This window comes from Nannobrachium achirus, assembly GCF_963921795.1.
Source record: "Nannobrachium achirus genome assembly, chromosome: 16".
Lineage (NCBI taxonomy): Eukaryota > Metazoa > Chordata > Actinopteri > Myctophiformes > Myctophidae > Nannobrachium > Nannobrachium achirus.
In genome coordinates this window covers 55,555,391-55,578,178 of record NC_137823.1, presented here as the reverse complement: position 1 = coordinate 55,578,178, position 22,788 = coordinate 55,555,391, and the positions used below count along the sequence as shown (strand labels likewise).

The window sequence follows — 22,788 nt, the reverse complement described above, 5'->3', positions numbered from 1 at the left end:
CTGATGACCACAACTGGCGTGATCTTTTTAGCAGCTGGATATTGTTCCAATGCGGGAAATGTGTTGCAGAGGTACGGAGGTTTTGCCATTTCTTGCGACAGTTTGTGTTTATACATGGTCAACAGTCATTTGCTCAAGCAACGAGTTCCTCTCAGCCATCGTCTGTTCAAAAACTATTGCATGCCAAAACAAAAATAAATATGTAAATAACTCAATAACCTGGCTCCCTCCTACCTATCTGACCTCATCGATCCCTACGTCCCAACCCGGTCCCTCAGGTCCAGTGAAGCCAACCTCCTGGAGGTCCGCAAGGCCAAATACCGCTCCTGGGGGGATAGGGCCTTCTCTGTCTCTGCCCCCACCCTCTGGAACGCTCTCCCCAACCACCTCAGAAGCGCTCCCTCCCTCCCTCCCTTCCTTCAAAGCCTCACTCAAAACCCACCTCTTCAGGAAAGCCTATCCCAGCTGAGGTCTGGAAATTATGCCTCCCGAATCCCTGACTGACTTTTATTTTTTTAGAATTGTTGCATTTACTGTTTTTAGAATTGTTGCATTTACTGTTTTTATTCTAATAAAGTTGTTTTTTCTTTTGTTGTTCAGCGCTTTGGGTATTTAGAAAAGCGCTATATAAATCCAAGCTATTATTATTATTAATAAAAACGTCACCCCCACTCTACTTCTGACCAATCACGCCATCTGAACGTGGGCTGCAGGAGCATCCGAAAAACTGTTCTGAGACAGTCCATCCTAAGTTCTGATTGAGGTCGGATGTAGCATGTGCCCCCTATAAGCCAGGAAAATAACTCATCACAGTATATTCCTGTGAGTGTTACTGTTACGGTACATTTTCACTTTCAGAATGAATGCTCTTACTTTCACTGTGCTCCTTTGCAGTAAACCACAGGATACTGATGTAGCGGATGGAGCAACAAAACAATACACAGGGTTCCCACACATCTTTACCAAATCATTTCCAAAACTTTTCCAGAATGTTGAACCCAATTTCCAGGACTATATAACAATAATTCAGCTCAATAACAAGTCGCTTACTCCTATGCACAATGCCCAAAGACAGGCAGTGTATGCCAGTGGTTCTCAACCTTTTAAGGCCGTGACCCCCAAAATAATCATATTTGAACTGGGGACCCGGCACCCTGATGAGCACTAAGAGTTGAGGAATTTTGTATAACACTGTTCTATTGTGAAAATAGCCTATCTACATGCTCATGTTGATCTGCTATTTTCACAATTTCTGCCTCTAATATTTGACAATTTGGCCAATATGTTTAATTTGTCATTTCAGAGGTATTAACAAAATCAATAACCAAAGACAATGCATAGCTATTTTTTCCAGGACCTTCCAGGACCCTTGATCAATTCCAAAACTTTTCCAGTACTGGAAAAATATTTTTCTAATTTCAAAATATTTCCTGGACTTTCATGACCGTGGGAACCCTGAATACATTATACATTTACTTTAGCCAGAAAGCCAGTTTGGTACTTGGAAAAATATATATATTTTGCGCTCTGTGCAAACACGTCTGTCACACTGTGCCCAGCCAGCATTTACGTAGGTGTGTTCGCTGGCTACAGTTTTAGCAGGCATCTAGACAGCTTCCTGTCCAAGCTGCAGCAATGCTGTGCAAGAGGATTTTATATACAGTATATGAAAATATATCCAGTACCCAGGGCTGTCACGATTATGACATTTTACATGACGATTGATTGTCACTCAAATAATTGCGGTTAGCGATTTAATTGTGTATTTGTCGTTGACAATTACATTTCTGTTTGGCTTGTAGGCTTTGAAGTTGCACTTGGCAGATATGACACATAACCTAAATATACAAAGAAATGAAGGACATATTTGACAACTTTACACTTAAAAAAAAAACATTGATAGTGGAAATAGCAGATCTAAAAGCTCACAACTTTGTTGTTGTGAGCTTGTAGATCTGCAATTTCCACTATTTTTTAAATGTTTGAACATATATAAACGATTATGACCAAATAATTGCGATTATGTAAAATAATTGCGATTATGTAAAATAATTGCGATTAGACAATTATGTAATAATTGTGACAGCCCTACCAGTAAAGAATATGATGTATCAAATGGACCTTTATGGGTTTGTAACTCAAATGGAACCAAATGGAAGTAAGACCTTGACATGGGAGGGAGGGTCAATGTAAAAGAAAACAAGTCTCTACTCAAGAAAATGAAAAACTGCAGACATTTGAAGTGTTGCAATAAGCATTTTGTTTTTTGGGGATATAAAAGATGCTGAACTGAAGCTTACCCCACATGGCTGGAAGATTAGCCCGTCCACTTCATGGCTGACTTGGGATGTGAAGTTTCCATCCAGGAGCTGAAAAAGACAAAGGGAAGGTCAAACCAGATGACCAGAAATATATGAGGTCAAACCGGAACGCATTAGAGTGGAAACACATGAAATGACAACTATTATATCATGTCAAAGAGCAATGCCTTGACACTCCAGCCAGTGACTTTCAAAAGTGACCAATTTAAATTCAATAAATCCACCCATCCATACACTCTTAACCTAGATTGCAAGAGCACGGCTCAGACATCAGTGTCCATCATTTGAGATGCCAGAGTAAAGACTAGAATAGCACATGAGTCATTAGGCTCCTGATGACTGTAAAACAGTGAGTTTCATCTGCTTGGTTGTCACCGCAACAACAGCTGTTACCAGCAGCACCATATTGGATGAGGGACCATCAGGCGACCTAATGCTGCATACAATATATCTGCAGCATCTGTACACTGGCTGCAAGGCCAAGGGTGCTTTCTGGAAAGCTGCACTGCAGAATGTAACAAATAAAATAAAAAAACAAACAAACACAGCAGTGCAAAATAGTCATTTTATTACAGCTATCTCTGTCTATGGAGATGTATTCAGTGGCAGAGATACTAACATTCTGAGGCTTTTGTGTGCCTAGGCTGGGATGAGACAAAGCAAGAGACACCTGCCAGAGTTATCGTCATTAATACTTGAAAAACTCTTCAAAAACACTGCATCACGTATACAAGTGTTTTATATACATGAAAACAATACAGCCCCAAGTCAGAGACATGGTTGCCTTGCCTTGAGCTTTTCACAAGGCCTTTCTAACGCTTTGAAAATATGACTGCCTTTAGACTTACACTGTTTCCCACCATCTATGAAAGATGTGCAAGACTTGAGTCAAACGGGAGCCAAATACAGGCTGGAGGTCAGCACAGTGGACAAGATGAGAAAGTACATTAATAATCCAGGCAACGCGAATGTTGAACTTGGCTGACTTGATTTGATAGTTCAAACTAAGCAATATGCCAACAGTATATGTTGTGTAATAGTATTGAATCAAGCCCGACAGATATATCAGGCTGACAATAAAGTCAAGGGCAATTGAGATTGAGATACAGTATAAGTGGGAGGAATATAGGAAGGAATTCAAATAGGCTGTATGTATTTGAGAAGGTTATGAAGGTTTATGGAACAGCAGGCTTCAGCTATATGGGTATAAAGTAGAAATGAATTGCTTCCATCCATGTAGCCTAACTGCTTCACGCTGCACTGTGATCTATACATTATTCTGGAGAGCTGCAGATAAAAGTGTCACATGTATCATCAGGTGAACAATAAGGATCAAACATCTACACAAATATTCAATCTGAATCTGCCTTGGAAAATTCAAGATGCCGTATGTACTCAAAATGTAATAAAACAATGTACTGTAGAGTACTGGCAAATTCTTGCAAATACTGGAAAAGTAAAGTCTGCAATAGTTGACAAAACAGTTAAAACTATACAAGAAATATCAAGAGACTAGAATTGCAAGGCATAATGGATTTCTCAGAGCTAAAGTCCATAAGCGATTTTACTTTGGAAAGAAAATAAGACTCTTTCTGTACCCCTCTTATCGACCTCTTCTCTTTCAAGTGATAACTGATCTATGCTATATGTTCATGCAGACGGAAAATATAGGCAGGAAATGGCCATGGTCAATAAAGCACAATAAGACCTAATGCATTTGTGCACTAGAGGAAAGATCAGGTATCACACAGTACCCTGCCCAACTCACGCAGAAAGCAACACGGATAGGCATGACATAGCCGGAACAACAATATATCTCTTCACAGCACAATGAATCTCTTCTCTAGACTAGTGTGACAGAAACCATTTACATTCAAATCATCAGGGGGAATAAAACTGTCTCTCTCCAGCAAATCATCAAAGTGTGACATTTCCCTCAGGTTCGGACATCCTGCCCAGCCTTTGAAAGCAGGAGAGCGTTCAGGGTGATGTACAGTCGGAATGGAAACCAGCAGACAGGAGATAAGGAGCCATCACACAGGCACATTTACAATGCAGGAGGAGATGATGGAAAACTCATCATTAGAGAGTGAGATGCAGCCCTACCACGCACAGAGCCATACAGTCACTAGAAGGTGAACTCAGTGGAGCATATACTGTACTGTAATATCTCTAGCAGGCTGGGGGGGGGCCATACCCAATCAGGGGTCCCAGCTGTCATTATCACATGATGCCCAAGATTGCTTAAAAAAAAGGAAGTAAAAAAAGAAAAGAAAAGAAAAATCATTTGTCTCATCACTTTTGTCTCTGCATTGAGTGGAAACCCCTCAGTAAAATACGCTCCTCCTCTACAATCTTTGGAAACCAATCATAGCCAATCGATATGGAATATTATTATATCACAATGCATTTAAGAGTTTTGGACAAAATGTGACATGGCAGAAAATCTAGTTAGGCGGAAATGGGCATGGCCTACATGGGGTCATGACCCAAGGATTTTTTTTTTTTGTTTTGTTTATTGGATCAACTCATACATTTATACAAGTCGTACATCCACATAATCATTGTTACGTTGTGTTTGATTGTATGATTGACTGTTGACATACGGTTCAAGAGTTATAGGCCAAAATGTAAAGTGGGCTGGCCTGGTAATGGTATAGCATTTTGTTCAAAGCAAACCCCTCCTGCAAACAGAGGATCAGTGCTGGCATCCAGGGAGTGTGTATGCTGTTTCACGTCGATTGGGCCAACAAAGATGAACTGTTTACAGACAGACGGACAAACGAACGGATGTATGGACAGCGTGCAAAACAGTCTCGCCCTGGCCTTCGGCCAGCCGGAGACAATAAGATGCTTTCTGGTTACTTTGCTCTCTCTTTCCTTTTTGTAACACTTTAATGTTGGCATTGGGGTATTTTACCTACTTTGTTTGAAAGGCCAGCATCCCATCCAAAGAGTTGCATTATTTTTTAAAGCAGATTTATCAAACATATAATTTTCCGAATGTCTGTCTGTCTGTCTGTCTGTCTGTCTGAGTGTCTGTCTGAAACAGCGTTTCTCATCAGTGGCTGGAGCAATTGATCTGAAATCGCATCACCATTAGCATATGAACACACCTGACATAACTGTGAAGCCCGTTTGTCACTTTCACAAATCATATGCTGTATATTAGCATTTTTATGGTGTATCTACTATCTATTCTGCATCTAGCATGAGGCACATCTATTCTGCATCTAGAGGCAACATGTTTAACCAGCTCTGTGTGTGTGTGTGCAGGCAGGCGGGTGTGTATGCAGGCGGGCGGGATGTATCTCTGTAGCCATTAAACAAAACGGGTATTTCTTACATTGATGCTCCTACATATTATCATGCAAGCACCAGTTAAAGTTACTTTCCATCCCTCATATACTGTATGCACAGTGCACATCCCATAACCCACACACTGCACATCATTTTGGAGCTCATATCTTTGAACGGGTAAGGGCTAGTGTATATTGATTTACTGAGACAGGATGTTATAGAGACACAGGCAGAAGGGATGACATGCATCAGAGGTCCTACTGTAGTCCGGGAAGTGAATCAGAGAAATAGGGATTATGTTGACGTTGTCCGTACAGGCTGAGCCATGACGACACCCAATGCATTGCAGCTTCAACCCCAATCACCAACAGTGGATCAACTAACACTGTTAAATACATTCATATACATTTATTATTCATAAGCTGGGCGATAAGGGATAGCACATCTTCAATGAATGAATACATCTTAGCCATGACTGAGAGATGGTACACAATGTAGCCTACAACTCTCGCTCAATACCCACTGGACATAAGACATGACGCAAAACTGTAATAAAATGTGAAAAAAAAAATATTTACAAGATGCACACTCTCAGTGATCTGCTCTACGCATGTTGTGAGTTTGCTTGTAGATCCACTATTTTCCAACAGATGAAAAATAAGACTTTCTCAATGAGTGATCACTCATTAAAAGATGGCATTGGCACCATTTGTCTACTTACTCTGTGTCTCAGAGGCGGGCTTGGACAATTCAGAAACCTGCCCATTATGTCATGATATAGGTAGGTTTGGTCATTTAAAACCTTTTTTTAAATAAAGTATATGTCATAGCAATTAAACTACCATTTAAAAAGAATCTATGAACAATAGTCTATATAATCCAGCCATGACATGTGTTTAAAATCCAATTGAAATGAGGTAACTGATTTCTGAGGTTTTATATTCACATGGCATAGCCTAGTACTTCCTGATACACGCACCTGTTCTATTTACACCTTGGGAAAAGGTCATATATATTACAGAACAAATAAGTTAACTTTCATTATCAAAATATGGATAGGATTCAAAGCATTCCAATTATTCTAGGGAAATAACATTCCATAGGGTAACAAACATCAAAGGGGCAACATTGGTGTTCTCCGGGAACGATGAATGAGTCACACATTGACGCGCACGAGGCAGATAGCCAGACTAGAAAAGAATCACTGCCTTTATGAGGCGTCAGCGTGTAGGCGGGAGGTACCGTTTCAGTTCCCCCCATCATCACCTCAGCCAGCGGGGTCCGGCCGGCCCACCACATTGGGTTGAAAGAGTGAATCCTGGATAACCCTGCAAGGCCCGAATTAATTTCTACCGACCCAAAAAAATTAAAAAAAAAATCAGATGGTGTTGTAGCAGTAATCACAGGGAAATGTAATGTTAAAAGATTAATAATGTTTTTGTAAGGTTTTATAGCCATAAATCATAAATCATGCTCTAATTTGCATTTTGGGGATATTTTTCACAATATTAACATATGCACGTGTTCTAGACATTCTAATGATCACGAAAAAATATATTACAGGCATTTTACTTCTGTTTTAGTAAGGAATAGCTTCAGTTAAAACGTGAGATGTTGTTCGTCCAGACGCTGGAATTTCAACTTCTCTGGGAGGTGTGAATGTCAGTCTCTGTGGGGGGTATTTATGTGCAAATATCGTGGCCAGTGGCATTGTAATACTAAACATTAGGATTTAATGGTGATGTTAATGTGAAAAAAGAACAGGAAAACTAATTATAACATTTTTTAAAAAATGATTTAAAAAACGTTGCCAAAAAGCAACGCTGGGCCTTGCAGGGATAAAGAGAGCCAGCAGAAACGGAAGGCTTTCTACGCACACCACACATCATCATCCTCCTCCTCCGGGGAGGAAGTTCCCTAGAGCTGCCGCCGCAGAGGAAGGCCGTGACCCCGCTTTCCTGGTAAACCTCTTTAGGACGCGAAACACAAAGTCTGTCACTGTGGGCGTAGGGAGGGAGGGAGGGGGGCGGGGGGGCGGGCGGGGGGCAGAGAGGGTGAACAATACTGTCCCATTAAAACCCATTTAGGCCTAGAATTATTGAATGCTTTAACCGGTGAAAAATAGCCAGATATACAAGCTCACAGCGCGGCACCGAGTGCCGCAGATCTGCTATTTTTGAAAAAGTCGTGAAAATGTGTGCAAATCTTTGAATATATGTATTTTCAAAGCGAACGTCTGTAACTCAAATTTTGCTTCTGGGTGGTCCCTGGAACTAAATATTTTGAGATGGGGGTCCATGGCCAAATGCATATCATTTTGGGGGTCCTTCACATGAAAAGGTTTGAGAACCACTGACATAGTAGTCTCTCAAGAACAGACTAACTGAGCTCCATTTAAGTGAAAAGGACCTTTTCTTTGACGATGGCTAGCCAGATTGCCGACATAGAAACATAGGTTTTTCAAAAAAAAAACCTTAGAAGGATTCAAAAGACACTTTGGAATCGGGTCAAAAATAGCAGCAGCTACAAGCTCGCAGCGCGGCACTCGGTGCCGCGCTGTGAGCTTGGATATCTGCTATTTTTCAATAGTATAAAGCATAAAATAATGATACACAATAATGTGTACCCGTTCTGAATGGGTTAAGCGATCAAGGCTCTCGTTCGAGACTCGGGGGCAGAGAGACAAGACAGGGGGGCAGAAAGACAAGACGAGGGAACGGCTACCCGATGAACTCGGGGAGGCACTAACAGGGTGAAGCAGGGCCTCTCTCTCTCTCCCAGAGGGCAGAGTTAAGTGTCAAAGTGATGGAAGCCAGGCCATTTGCTTTCTCCACCGTTTCTCGCCGGGGCTCATTTCACATAGTGACACAGCAATGAATCATTGTGTTCGCCGACTACACTTTCAAAATGACAATGTCCCACCCGATCCGTCTTCCACTGGCTCAACAGTCAATGTTTCACCAGTTGATCACATTTCAAGCCCGATTGTCATCAACCATGCAGCTTCAAAATATAAAGGATATAAAAGAAGCCCGCCACACAAACACACCTTGAGGCGTAATGTTTAATAACAATGACAACATCGGCAAATGTGTGACACAGCCTGTGATTTATGAGATACAATAACCTCCAACCCCCGTGCCGTTAATGGAGGGAAAACATGGTACTGTACAACCTCCATACCCAGACCACCCCCTGCCTGGCCTTGTGACAATCAAATGGCCATTTAACAACAATCCTGACCCCCCCTGCCTAGCTGATACAATTAGGACCATTTTATGAGAGCTGAGAGGATACCGATTTTTTTTACTAGCACTTGATTCAATTATCACATTTTCAAGTAAGAGTCAAGACCTGGACGAAATGGCAGCATTTAAAATACAAACATACAAGGCACAAAGAATTACAAGAACATAATAGGCTTGGGATTGGGGGGGGGGGGAGAAAAGAGTAGGGTGGTTGCTGAGAAGAAAAGGTCATACAATAAAAAGAACACTAATATGCAATAAAATATTAACACATCAGGTGCCCCTGGATTGCCCCATTTATCCCCTCTCGCTGCCCAGGCCCACCACCATTGTATTGAATCCGGCCCTGCTGCGTCAATGCATGCGTCATGACGTCACTTGGTCACATGAGCGCAGACAGGATGTTATTGTGTAACTTTCTGTATAGACCAGTGTTGATCATAGCTGTTCATTGCCGATCAAAATTTGGACATTTTGCCGCACCCCGCCACAGTTTTAGCCATAAAACAAACATCAGAGATAAAGGGCGTTAAAGATGGGGAAATGCATTGAGTATACGGAGAAAAACGGCCGCGCGATGCTCTCAGCGTCGACTCGAAGCGACTAGCGGCTAATGGGCTACATCCAGGCGCAACCCCAACCTAACGGTGAGATTTAAAGTTAATACTGTAAATACAGTAAACACGTCAACGCGTCGTGGGCCTCCAGAGACATCAAAGAGATTGGCGTGTAGACACCTCGTGCGCATCCCATGAGTTAACATTCTCCTTGTCTATAGATTGAGCTTTAAAATCAGAAAGGTTAATGCAGTTTCTGAGTTTGAACCCCAAGAGTGGCCCCTTGGGAGTTATTTATCTTGACGTGGCATGAATTCAGCTTGACTCACAAGTCAGTCCCTTAATACTTTGAGACAGGAACAACCACCCTTGTTATTCTTTGTAGAAACTGGGTTGAAACAATTAGTTGCAAACAAACAAAAAAAAAGCTGCATTGCAGAATCAATCCAAAGCCTTTGGGGCAGACCTTCGTGTTGGTACGACGACAGGATCAGTTTCCAAAGCAGCTGGCATAGGTTTGTTAGCGGCTGTTCTAGCAACTACCTTGGATTCTGAAGTCCTCGGCCCAGACATATCGGTAGGCGGAGATTCTCCCATCGTCTGGCAACGCGAGACTGGCACTTGCCGTGCACATTTGGAGTCAGCCAGACTAGCATGGTTTGAGGATGCTGACATTTGAAATGTCCAATAAATGATGTACAACGGGGGTCTTCAACAGGGGGTCCGGGACCCCTAGGGGGTCCTCAGAGCTACTACAGGGGGTCCTCCAAATCTTCCAATCCTTTTTTATATTAACAGCTTGAACCCTAGTGTCCATATTCTGAGAACCTTAGCCAAAAATAGCAGATCTACAAACTCACAACGCCTCGCAGCGCGAGGTGTTGTGAGCTTGTAGATCGGCTATTTTCAGCAAAGAGGTTTGGTGTAGAGGGGAAAAAGAGCAAACTAAGTACAGAGTGAAAGGTCAAGTTTATTAACTTTTAACGGTTCAAGTGGTTAAATATCGGAAAACACAAATTGACATGAATCCAAAATACACTGATGATTGTGCTGTCAAACGTTGAAACTATATGGAAGCTATGAAAAGGTTGTGGGGGTCCCCTGCTTCATCTCTCTCTCAACTAAGGGGTCCTTGGCCTGAAAACGTTGAAGACCCCTGATGTACAATTTAAATAAAGGCTTTCAATTGATTTCACAACCGATACCCTGTCAAGAGGCTGAAAAGCTAAATTAAACCAATAGCAATTGCCCCATAAAAGAGACGGATTCCCTCGCTCTCCAATAACACACAGTAGCTGCACATTTAAAGTTATGACAAAAATAATGGTAGAATAAAAGCACAGAGAGGAGCTTTTCCGATTGAGCACAGATGCTGTAATGGCCACTGAAAATGGGAAACTGTCATAAAAAACTGTCATAACCATGTCAGTGTGACAAAAAAGAGAATCATCACTCCCTATGCTCTCCTTTTTATCTCTTGGGAAGCATAAAAAAGAGGAGTCTTTGAACATCCTCCACTATGGTGCACTATAATCCTGTAAGGTGATTCATATTTAATCATCAAACAAGATGAGCTTCACTTTAGTGACATTTCTCGTGCCGATCAGCAAACAGCGAAACACACATGCTTAGATATATACAGAAATTGTGTATAATATAGCATGCTTAGATCTACTGTAGATCCTAGGTTTGATATTTACCTGGTATCCTTGTTTCTTCAAGGCACAACATCGCTAACATAATGTGTCTATGAAATGGAGGTTTGTTAACCCATTTAGGCCTAGGATAATTGAATGCTTTAACTATTGAAAAATAGCAGATATACAAGCTTGCAGCGTGGCACCGAGTGCCGCGCTGCAAGCTTGTCGTGAAAGCGTGTCGTGAAAGTCGTGAAAATGTGTGAAAATCTTTGAATATATGTATTTTTTAAGCGAACATTTGTAACTCAAAATTTTCCCTGGAACTAAATATTTTGAGAAGCAGGTCCGTGGCCAAATAAATATCATTTTGGGGTCCTTGACATGAAAAGGTTTGAGAAATACTGACATAGCAGTCTCTCAAGAACAGACTAACTGAGCTCCAGTTAAGTGAAAAGGACCTTTTCTTTGACGATGGTTGGCCAGATTGCTGACATTGAAACATAGGTTTTTCAAAAAACCTTAGAAGGATTCAAAAGACACTTCGGGTCAAAATTCAAATTTTCACGATTTAAAAAAAATTGCAGATCTACAAGCTCGCAGCGCGGCACTCGGTGCCGCGCTGTGAGCTTGTATATCTGCTATTTTTCATAGTTAAAGCATAAAATAATTATACACAATAATGTGTACCCGTTCTAACGTGCTTTATGCATTACTATTATGCGTTGGGCACAATGTACTGCAATGTGGTCACTGCTCGCACAGATTGTGTCGTGTGGCTCAATATTCCCCCTCAAATCACGAGTTTGGGATCTGCAAACCAAGGACTGAAATGATGCCCTTTGCTATTCAAGAAGCCCTATTGCTGTGTGCTTCTCCTTATGGGTCTGAAGAGATGTCTGAAAGATGCAGGTGCTTAATCAGAAAGCATAGAGGAAAATATTTATATTCCAGTGAGACCACAGGGATGTTGCTAAAGGCTCCTTTTATGTTTAATGCGAAAAGCCCTTGAAGCCAACATGCAGCTTCCTATTACAGTAAAGCTGCCATCAGAGTGGGCAACCAGGACTACTTGACTACCAGCCTGGTCCAAGTCAGACAAGGTTACAGAGACTGGAGCAACAGAACTAAGAACTAGGGGTGCAGGAAAAAATCGATTTGAATTCGAATCGTGTTTCTAACATGGATCGATTCTCATTTTCCAAAAATCATTTTTTTATGAATTATTATTTATTAGATATTATGATTTTTATTTTATGATTTGACCAATGATTTTTTTATTACAATAATTTATTAGATATTATTATTATTATATATTATAAGTTAAAAGAATGTGTGAAAGCATGGATAAATCAGACATGTTGTCTTGGATTTACTTTTGTTTGTTTACATTATTGCAATAAGTTGATAAAACTTTTACAATTATAAAAGCCACGTAAATGTACTCTGCTTTCATGCCAGCAGACTGGAGTAGATCCTGATATGAATTGAATAGAGAATCATTTTGAATAGAGAATCGTTTTGAATCGAGAATTGTTTTTAAATTCGGAAAATAATCGTTTCTGAATTCGAATTGTTTGGATTTGAAAGAATCGAAAAAAATCGTGAATCGTGACTCGAATCGTGGGATACCCAAAAGATTCGCAGCCCTAGAACAGTGGCTCCCTAACAGTGTGCCTTGGGATTTTGTGTATATCAGTATGTTGTGCACACAGAGGTGAATTCTATACCCTAACAAAATATTTAACCTCTTTCAACCTATTTTGTACATGTCATTATAGGTGAAAATGTTAAAATCACAGCCACCTTAGTCAATAGCAAATACAAAAAATTGTTTTCCTAATCAACAACTTTCATGGGCAGGGAGATGACGGGAAATAATGAAATAATATCCTCAAAAAGTCACACAGAAGAAGTAATGTCAGCATTTCTGTTGCCCTTCTCCGACTACAAAAGCAAACAAGAGTTGGGTGCTGCCAGCACACAAACTTCAAACATTTCAAGATCTATTTTTGTACTTAACCACTAGAACCCTATACGTCGACTGGAGTCGATGCAGGGCTCGATACTAGGACAACTACTTAATTCTCTCTACACCAAGTATCTTCACCAAGAATAGCTGATTTACAAGCTTACAATATGTCTATAGATCTGCTATGTTTGCTGAATGTTCACCCCAGAATAGGGACGCTAGGGTTCATTTGGTTAATGAGCCAAACACACATTGGTTAAGACCTGCTATATAAGACAGACATCCCATTTAGGCCTGATTTAAGTTTTCTGAAAAAAGTCAAATATTATTCAAGAATTACAAAAACAAATATGTTGCTACATGCTGTACATGTATTGTACTACATATAATTGTTAAACTGTATTACCCGTTTTATTTGTTCACGGAAATGTCTGCATCTTGGCTCCTGTGTTTACACTGCATGTTCGCAGAAGCAAAGAGATAACCTCCCTCTTTACCAACGATCGGGGTATCGATCGTACTGGAGATAAATACAGGCGATAAATGTATTATGTCTGTATTTACTGGGGGCAGTGAATGAGTTAAATGTCGAAGAGCATTTGATGGGTTATTGTTAGAGAGGTGCAAGTTACAGTATAGTATTGTTATACGTATATATTTACTGTATATTTGAGGGACACGTTTCGCATTGCTGTATGAGTCATGCAGTGAAGGCAGGCAGCGAAGCACCAACCAGATGAGGTGATGAGAAATTACATAAGCTCAGAAACCCAAGGAGCATCTTGAGGTTAACCTGAAAACCCAAGGTCCTCTCATAACATATTCATATCATAACGCCGTGTGCACATAATATGCTGCTCGGATCTTGCTGGTGAATTGCTTGTTTGCAAATGTTTGTGTGCCGTTACTCTTCTTTTTTTCACCCGTGGGCCCTGGCTGCGATTGTAAATACGAATTTGATTGATGACGTGCCTGGTTTTATAAAGAAAAACAAAAATCATTACACACCTCCTTTGAGCTTAGTTGGAAGATAGAGAGAATAGAACATCTAAAACAAGACAATACAGTTACTATTAACCACTTTCAACCTGGTATCTCTATATTTGGACTAAGCCTATAATAGGCAAAACATTTCCAATCTTCCAAAATGTTCAAAAATAGATCACAACAACGCATCACATTGTGAACCTGAGGAACAGCTATGTAATGTATACCATTTGCTTTACATGCTTAATTTCACTACACATACTTTTGCCTTTACTGCGCAGACAGGTACTATTTCTATGTCAACTGCTATTGGGGGCATTGAGGAGAAACAATAAAAAAAATAAAAAACAGCAATGTTGAAGCAACTAAGGTAAACATTCACAACCCCCCAATAGACCCAAGAAGCCTATGTGATGTGCTCTTCAAAAGCAGCTCTTGAACAATAGGAAGTGAGTTTTCAACTTGTGAGTGGGTGGTAGCAATGGAGAGGATGCGAGGTGATGAGAAGCATCTGGTCCTTGAACCCCCCCCCTGGAGAATGGGTGTGTAACCAAGACAAGTGGGATGCTCCAATGAATCCTTTATGACAGGGTATTTCAGAAACCAAGCAGGGCGTAACCATGGGTTGTGGGAAGTTACATTGTTCCTCGAAAATCCCCTAATAACTCTAGCACTAGAAGGTACCAAAAATGTGTATACCGTCGTTGTCGGGTGGAAATCTTGTATGTCCAAAACCGTTTGTTTTGTATTTATCATTTCTTAAATGATTTAAACAAGTGAAAACAGCCTTGTAGATCGGCTGTTTTCACTACTTTTGTGTGATGGCCTTGTATGATGAAGCAGTGCTTTAGTTTGTGAAAAAATGCACACATTTGAAACTTGGAGATACAAGGTTTCTGCCCGACAGTGCACAATATATATTCTACCAAATACTTCTCGTGATCAAAATGTTAGAATACAAACAGGTGCGACGCAGTCTGACAGCGAGTCCCGGGTTCTTGAAAACAACAGACCTTTGAGAATACATCATCCTCATCGCCCACTACCCTTTACAGGGTAAAGTGTTCAAAAAGGGTGTTATTGGTTTTATGTCCAAGAAAAATGAGTTTGGGGGAAAAAAATAAGCTGAACGCCTTTTCTTTTCAGCACCTACACAGAGGCAGCGTTGCATGAATGTTCCCGGGGCAAGGTTTTGTAGCTTTTTATTGGTTTACTGCCACCGTTGCTGAAATACAAAGAAAAGCTCTCGGCTTTGAAGGATTTAAGAAAAAGGTCAATATGACATCTTTGTGAGAAAGAAAAGAAATATTTAAATGTTTAACTTCACAACAAGCACAGTGGTCATTACACACTTCAATGTGCTGAAACAAAAAACTAAATGAGGGTGCCGTCTCCCGTCTGCACCCACATTTGCAATTTGAGATGAAGGGTGTTTGTTGAGACGTACTGAAACGTAGAGATGCATATCAAAGCTCAATTAAACCACATGAACCCTAGTGTCATATTCCGAGCTTGTCATAATAGGCGAACATTCCGCAAAGATAGCCGATCTACAAGCTCAAGTGTTACTGAATGCGCTGAGCTTGCTGTACATTGCTATTTCTGACGAAGAGATTTGGTGTAGAATAGACTAAGTGATAAAAGGAGGGGCCAAGTACAGTCAGACTGGTGGATCCCAGTACAACGAAAGTAACTAGGATTTAAGTGTTTAAGTTTAGCTAATAATCCTAGATAGGGGTGCTCCGTCCCCGCCTACCACCACAGAGGTTGTGCGAATCCACATAGCCGGGGACCCAGTGACCCAAAATATGAGATGACCTGTGATGGTCATAGATGACCTGTGATGGTCATGCCGTTTTTTTATTTCTGTTTTATCTATTAGTTTTGTCATTAAGGTCCACAGAATGAGAGGCCTGCTCTGCCGGAAACATCGCGAAAAAATGTTACGCACATTTGTTGGGCGTCTATGCCCATACAGTATTTTATATATAAATATTGGCCCATAATATGGTTTTATACAGCTTTGAGCCTAACCAACCACTCAGATATTGAAATGTCATGGTTCTGTCTGTCTCTAATTCCAAGCCATTTCAGACGCAATACCAAAATGCCCTTTGTTGGCAAAGGGCCGCTGCGCCGCACCCTTCTCTTCAGTCTCTAGGAGACTGAAGTGGAGGGGGCGGTACTATGGAAATGAGCCCGATATGACCTAGACTTGGGCAGATTTCAAAAGAGTACCGTTCAGACACGCCCATTCAGAAAATCACTGAAACGAAAGGCAAGTCTTAGATAATGATACTCCAGTGACAGTTTTCGTCATTGTCGGGTGAAAATCTTGTATGTCCAAAACCGTTCGTTTTGAATTTATCATTTTAAAAATGATTTAAACTAGTGAAAACGGCCGATCTACAAGCACACAACGCCTCGCGGTGCGAGGCGTTGTGTGCTTGTAGATCTGCTGTTTTCACTACTTTTGTGCGACGGCCCTTGTATGATTTGCGAAAGAACGTACACATTTGGAGATACGAGATTTCCACCCGACAACGACGATATACTAGTATTGTTGCTGCTCTTATACCACCATTATTACTGGGGTTGGTGTGGGCCAGACAGTAGCCAGTAGATCGGCTGTTTTCACTAGTTTAAATCATTTTTAAAATGATAAGTAGGCCGCAAATGGCCCGCGAGCCGCCTATTGGGGAACCCTGGTGTAGTCCCTTTAAATAAAGGAGGGGGGGAGGGGGAAGGAATCCTAGATCAAAAGACACCTTGTTTCCTGCACTTCCATCACATGTTCTTTAGCTGCTGGAGACCAGACAGTTGACAGGAGGTGTTGAGGTCAGTGAGCCAGGGAGCAGCCTGCAGACTGACGCTGCTCGGTGGGCAGCTAATGAGAACATGTCACTGAGGATCCCCTCTGACAGCAAAGGTTTTGTTACAGGCCCACACTAACCACCATCTCCATCAGAAATTTCAAATTACACATGGCTCCAGATAAGGCAAGCAGCGGTTTGAATGAACCTATACAGTAAATCTATTATTATTAGGTGTGTGTGCGTGTGTGTGTGTGTGTGTGTGTGTGTGTGTGTGTGTGTGTGTGTGTGTGTGTGTGTGTCTGTGAGCGTGCGCGCCTGTGTGCGTGCGTGTTTCCTTTAACCCATTTAGGCCTAGAATTATTGAATGCTTTAACCAGTGAAAAATAGCAGATATACAAGCTCACGGCGCGGCACTCAGGCCGCGCTGCGAGCTTGTAGATCTGGTATTTTTGAAAAAGCTGTGAAAACGCGTGCAAATCTTTGACTATCTATTTTCAAAGCAAACGTTTCTAACTCAAATTTTGCTTCTGGGTGGTCCCTGGAATTAAATATTTTGATATGAGGGTCCGTTGCCAAATAAATATAATTTTGGGGGTCCGTCACATGAAAAAGTTTGAGAACCACTGACATAGTAGTCTCTGAAGAACAGACTAACTAAGCTCCATTTAAGTGAAAAGGACCTTTTCTTTGACGATGGCTGGCCAGATTGCTGACATAGAAACATATGTTTTTCAAAAAATCTTAGAAGGATTCAAAAGACACTTATAGAATCGGGTCAAAATTCTAATTTTCGCGATTTTTCAAAAATAGCAGATCTACAAGCTCGCAGCGCGGCACTCGGTGCCGCGCTGTGAGCTTGTATATCTGCTATTTTTCAATAGTTAAAGCATAAAATAATGATACACAATAATGTGTACCCGTTCTAAATGGGTTTTAATGCATACCAAATGTAATGCATTAAAGATAGGAGTCCATATCAAATGTGACAACAGATAACACACATGACACTGCCTGGGAGTCACACGCAGACGTCGAGATCATTTCTTGGTGAGGATTTATCTCCCCTGAGCGGGTAATAAATGGCGGTGGACTCTGATTCATAGCACGGTCACAAAAAAAAGTAAAATAAGAGCTTTGGTGCACATCAATAGCAGCCACATGCTTCAGTGAACCCGAAGGCTATTTCACCTCAGCATTTCTGCAGCTGCGGGACCTTACAATTCTTGTGGCTTATTGCGTATTCAATATTCAAGCTAAGCCTTATCTCGACCCCCTCTGATTAGGTAATCAGTCTGCACTCCACAAAAAAAGACTGCATTTTCATAAAGTACTCAGATTAAGTTTGCTTCATGATCCCACCTCAATTCGATTAAAAAATTGGGGTGGAAAAAGACTTTCACGGAAGAAAGTCTCCACAGTAAGAAAGATGTCATTCTCTCCCCAGAAGTATCTATTAAAAGAAAAAAAAGCAATACCTAGTTTAAAAGTTGCTTCCAGAAGAGTGATATCAGATTTCCTGATACTGATTTTATTAGCTGGAACTTACTCAACTTATGCCTAATTGCCTCTGCTGTTTGAGTAATTGTTTTGGGATATTAGGCCAACACCTTTTTAGGCAGAGGGGAAAATGATTCTTCGCTCTATCCCACCAACTTTCCACAAATCAAAACTTACCACCGATATGCCACGAGTCACATTTAATTAACTGCACAAATGTTATGCTATTTAAACCATTTAGGCCTACAATTATTGAATGCTTTAACAAATGAAAAATAGCAGATATACAAGCTCACAGCGCGCCACCGAGTGCCGCGCTGCGAGCTTGTAGATCTGCTATTTTTGAAAAAGTTGTGAAAATGTGTGCAAATCTTTTAGTATATGTATTTTCAAAGCAAAGATTTTAACTCAAATTTTGCTTCTGGGGGGTCCCTGGAACTAGATATTTTGAAATGGGGGTCCGTGGCCAAATAAATATCATGTTGGGGGTCCTTCACATGAAAAGGTTTGAGAACCACTGACGCCTGATTATGGATCCCACTGGGAAAGATGTATGGAAACGGCATAGAGCGCTCGTTTTCACAGTTATTGTCCACGACATTGCAAGCGGCGCGAAGGCCAGCGGACCTTGGTCCTGCTCTTCGCGCCCGAGCGCCGCAGGCGCGAGTGCCCGCAAAGAGCGGGCCAGGGGTGCGCGGCCGGCGGAGCGCCGCGCGAGTTACGAAGCCGTGGTGAATGCAATCGTTCTATTTATGCCCAGGCCGTAAGGCCTGGGCAAGTGCACGATAAACGCAATGATAATTGGGTTTTGGTGCACCTCGTGCGGTCCAAGTGACTACAACGGAGCGCTCCCTATGTCCGGTTCAGCCAATCACAAGCTTCAAAATGAGTCCGGGGCGTGGTTATCCATCTTTCCCAGTGGGATCCATAATCACACACCACTGACACAGTAGTCTCTCAAGAACAGACTAACTAAGCTCCAGTTAAGTGAAAAGGACCTTTTCTTTGACGATGGCTAGCCAGATTGCTGACATAGAAACATAGGTTTTTTCCAAAAATCTTAGAAGGATTCAAAAGACACTTATAGAATCGGGTCAAAATTCTAATTTTCACGATTTTTCAAAAATAGCAGATCTACAAGCTCGCAGCGCGGCACCGCTGTGAGCTTGTATATCTGCTATTTTTCCACTGGTTAAAGCATTCAATAATTCTAGGCCTAAATGGGTTAAACCGCATGACAGGCTTGGTGTCACGCAGTCAAGAAGAAAATAAAATATCTGCTTTGAAGGTATTTTGGTGATCTATTCAAAGAAGCAAATTGACAGAGATGAGACTAAAAGAGTCTAATCTGAAGAAATGTCATAGATAGATGACGGTTGCTAACAAAAGGCTGTCGAAACACTCACGTACCATCCTCCTCCAACACTTTGTAAGACATACTGTAGCGGATCAGCCCTTATATTGGGAGCTTTTGTTACAGCAAGCCACTTGACATGTGCGAGTAAGAAAAAACCTTAAAGGAGTAGTTCACCCCCAAAATGACTTGTTTTTCTATTGATTACTCATGCCATGGAGAGTAGAGTTCAATAATATTTTTTGGTTTTTGTCGCATTCCTAAGACAAAAATTTGATTCCAGTAAATTTACCCCCATTGATTCAGGATGGGGACCGGACCGTTTCGAAACAGGTCCCCATCCGGAACGGATGGGGGTAAATGTATTGTTATCAAATTTTTGTCTTAGGAATGCGACAAAAAAACTAAAAATATTATTGAACTCTAGTCTCCATGGCGTGACTAATCAATAGAAAAAAAAAAGTCATTTTGGGGGTGAACTACTCCTTTAACATCGGACCCTGGTATATGACATGTATGCATGTCATGTATGTGCGTGTGTGTGTGTGTGTGTGTGTGTGTGTGTGTGTGTGTGTGTGTGTGTGTGTGTGTGTGTGTGTGTGTGTGTGTATGTATGTACAGGTATGTATGCATGAATGTATGTATGTACAGTATGTACTCATATTTACTTACTTATACTATTATGTGTGGATCTATGTATGGTTGAACTTTTCACTCCTTGGTTTTAATAATTGTTGGAGCCCTTAGGGACATAACTTGTTATATTGGACAAAATAAAAAAAACTCCTTGACATATATTGCAATGTGCCAGTGAAAGTAATGTCACCCATTGTAGATTTAATTAACGTGTGTGAAAGGGGGAAATGACAGCCCATAGCTATAGAACATTCTACAATGGCACAAAAGCAATTAGGTCTGCTTAACCAGCCCTTGCAGCATGCAAGAAAAAAAGGGTGAAAAAGTGAATTATTAAATCCAACAAACCACTTAATGTTGTCCAATACACACACACACACACACACACACACACACACACACACACACACACACACACACACACACACACACACACACACACACACACACACACACACACACACACACACACACACACACACACACACACACACACACACACACACACACACACACACACACACACACGACAAAGCATAGTTTACAACATGATTTCTAGACTACTGTCAAAAGATAGGACTTGGGGTCGCCGCTGGCCTGGTGGTCAAGGCGCATACCACATACTAGGCTATGATGCCTGCTGGCGTCGCCGGTTCGATTCCCGATCCGGACGACCTTTGCCACATGTCATTCCCCATATCTCTCCCCATTTCCTGTCAGTCTACTGTCCTATCAAATAAAGGCATAAAAAGCCCAAAAAACAAATCTTTAAAAAGACGGGACAACTCATTTACCAAGCATCCATCCAGAATTACAGGTTAACACCCAGGACTACAAATCTACATCACTGGATGAGGTAAAAGCATTGCCTACTATTTAAGTATACAAGCTCGGGAGCAAATGACGAGGTTGGCCTTAAAATTGCCTACTTAACTAAATGGACTTCAGCCTTTTCCAGCACCAAATGAATATGTATGACAGGGTGGATGAGTTGCTTTGGAAATTGCATAAATTATTATCGCCTTCCCCAATGGAAATTTAAGACTCATGCATATTCTGGGGACAAACTTGTGCAGGGTTGTTTTACTTTTTCACCGCATTTGTCCCTGGAAAGTCCAGCATTGAATGGATACAGAATGCAAAAGTACTGTTTGATTCACAAAACATAAGAATGTCTGGAAATCTTTTCTCTTAACCCTTTCCAAGCCAGGGGGAGCCACTTAATATTAAAACCGTTTTATACCGGATATCTGAGCAAGGATGTCTCAGCCGCGCCGTCTTTTACCGTACTGGGTCATTAAAAACAAAATAAATGATTTTTATCCGAAAATCGGCGATCGTCTAACCTTGCCTAGTCACCGCTCGTCCATCGATAGCGCATGGCTCCTCTGACATGAAGCAGAAGTGACGTCAGGTCCTTCCCTGTAATAGCTTCCCAGCTACCATCCGTTTTCTGTTTAGACGTTAGTGCTCGCACAGTTGGAGTGCTGGGGGCTAAGCTAGCGAAAATGTTCATATCTACTCTAGAGTCATACTTGGATTATTTGATCCGACATTTACGTGAACGGATCGCGCACGCGAAACGCACGGGGAGAAGATGCGTCGGCCGAAACCGCCACTCTAAGCCAATGCAGATGGAGGAATTTCGCTGGTGACTGTGGTGAGAATACAACGGGGATCGCGTGATGTTTATGGGGGATGAAGACCACGTGATATAGCGCTGATGGTCTTGTAAAATGAATGCAGTTCAGATCATAAAATAATAATAGAAATTTCACGGCTAATCTACCAACAAGCCATTCTATTTCGGCTGGCGAAGTGTTAAAAAGCAACATGCAAAATAAGCTTTCTGATCCACTTAATGCTGGGAGATGAGAAAATTGGTCTCAGATCCACCACATGCTGTATAGCGAACAGCATGACGAGCTTGGTCAGCATCATACTAAAGGTACCAGGGACATGCTGGGCCCCTGATTCAGCCCGGGAAAAAGAGTTGGAGAGGCCCTCATTGCGCGCAATAGAGAGATCTTTCTCTATAGCGCTGCTGCTACTCAAAGATTTGTGACAAAGTGACAAGCCAGTGGGTCAATTACATGAGTTATATTTTGTCGTTGTCGGGTGGAAACCTTGTATGTCCAAAACTGTTTGTTTTGTATTTATCATTTAAAAAATTATATAACAAGTGAAAACAGCCGATCTACAAGCACACAACGCCTCGCACCGCAAGACGTTGTGTGCTTGTAGATCTGCTGTTTTCACTACTTTTGTGCAACAGCCTTGTATGATGAAGCAGGGCTTTGTTTTGTGAAAAAATGTATACATTTGAAACTTGGAGATACGAGGTTTCTGCCCGACAGTGATGATGTACTTTGTTGGCCGCCCAGCCCCCAAAATGGAACGAAGGCCGACATTTTATTTTAATTTTTTTCCAAATGGCCGGCCTGGACCGGCCGGGAATGAAAC

General features: G+C 41.4%; 1 protein-coding gene across 1 annotated transcript in view; it reads right to left on the bottom strand.

Moving 5' to 3' along the window:
- Positions 1 to 22,788, bottom strand: part of LOC308300261 (mRNA-capping enzyme) — a 137,489-nt gene that overhangs the window by 45,685 nt on the left and 69,016 nt on the right. The window contains exon 12 of the mRNA XM_080744081.1: positions 2,301 to 2,369. Within this exon, the coding sequence (XP_080600207.1) occupies positions 2,301 to 2,369 (69 nt within the window). The remainder of the gene's footprint in view (positions 1 to 2,300; positions 2,370 to 22,788) is intronic.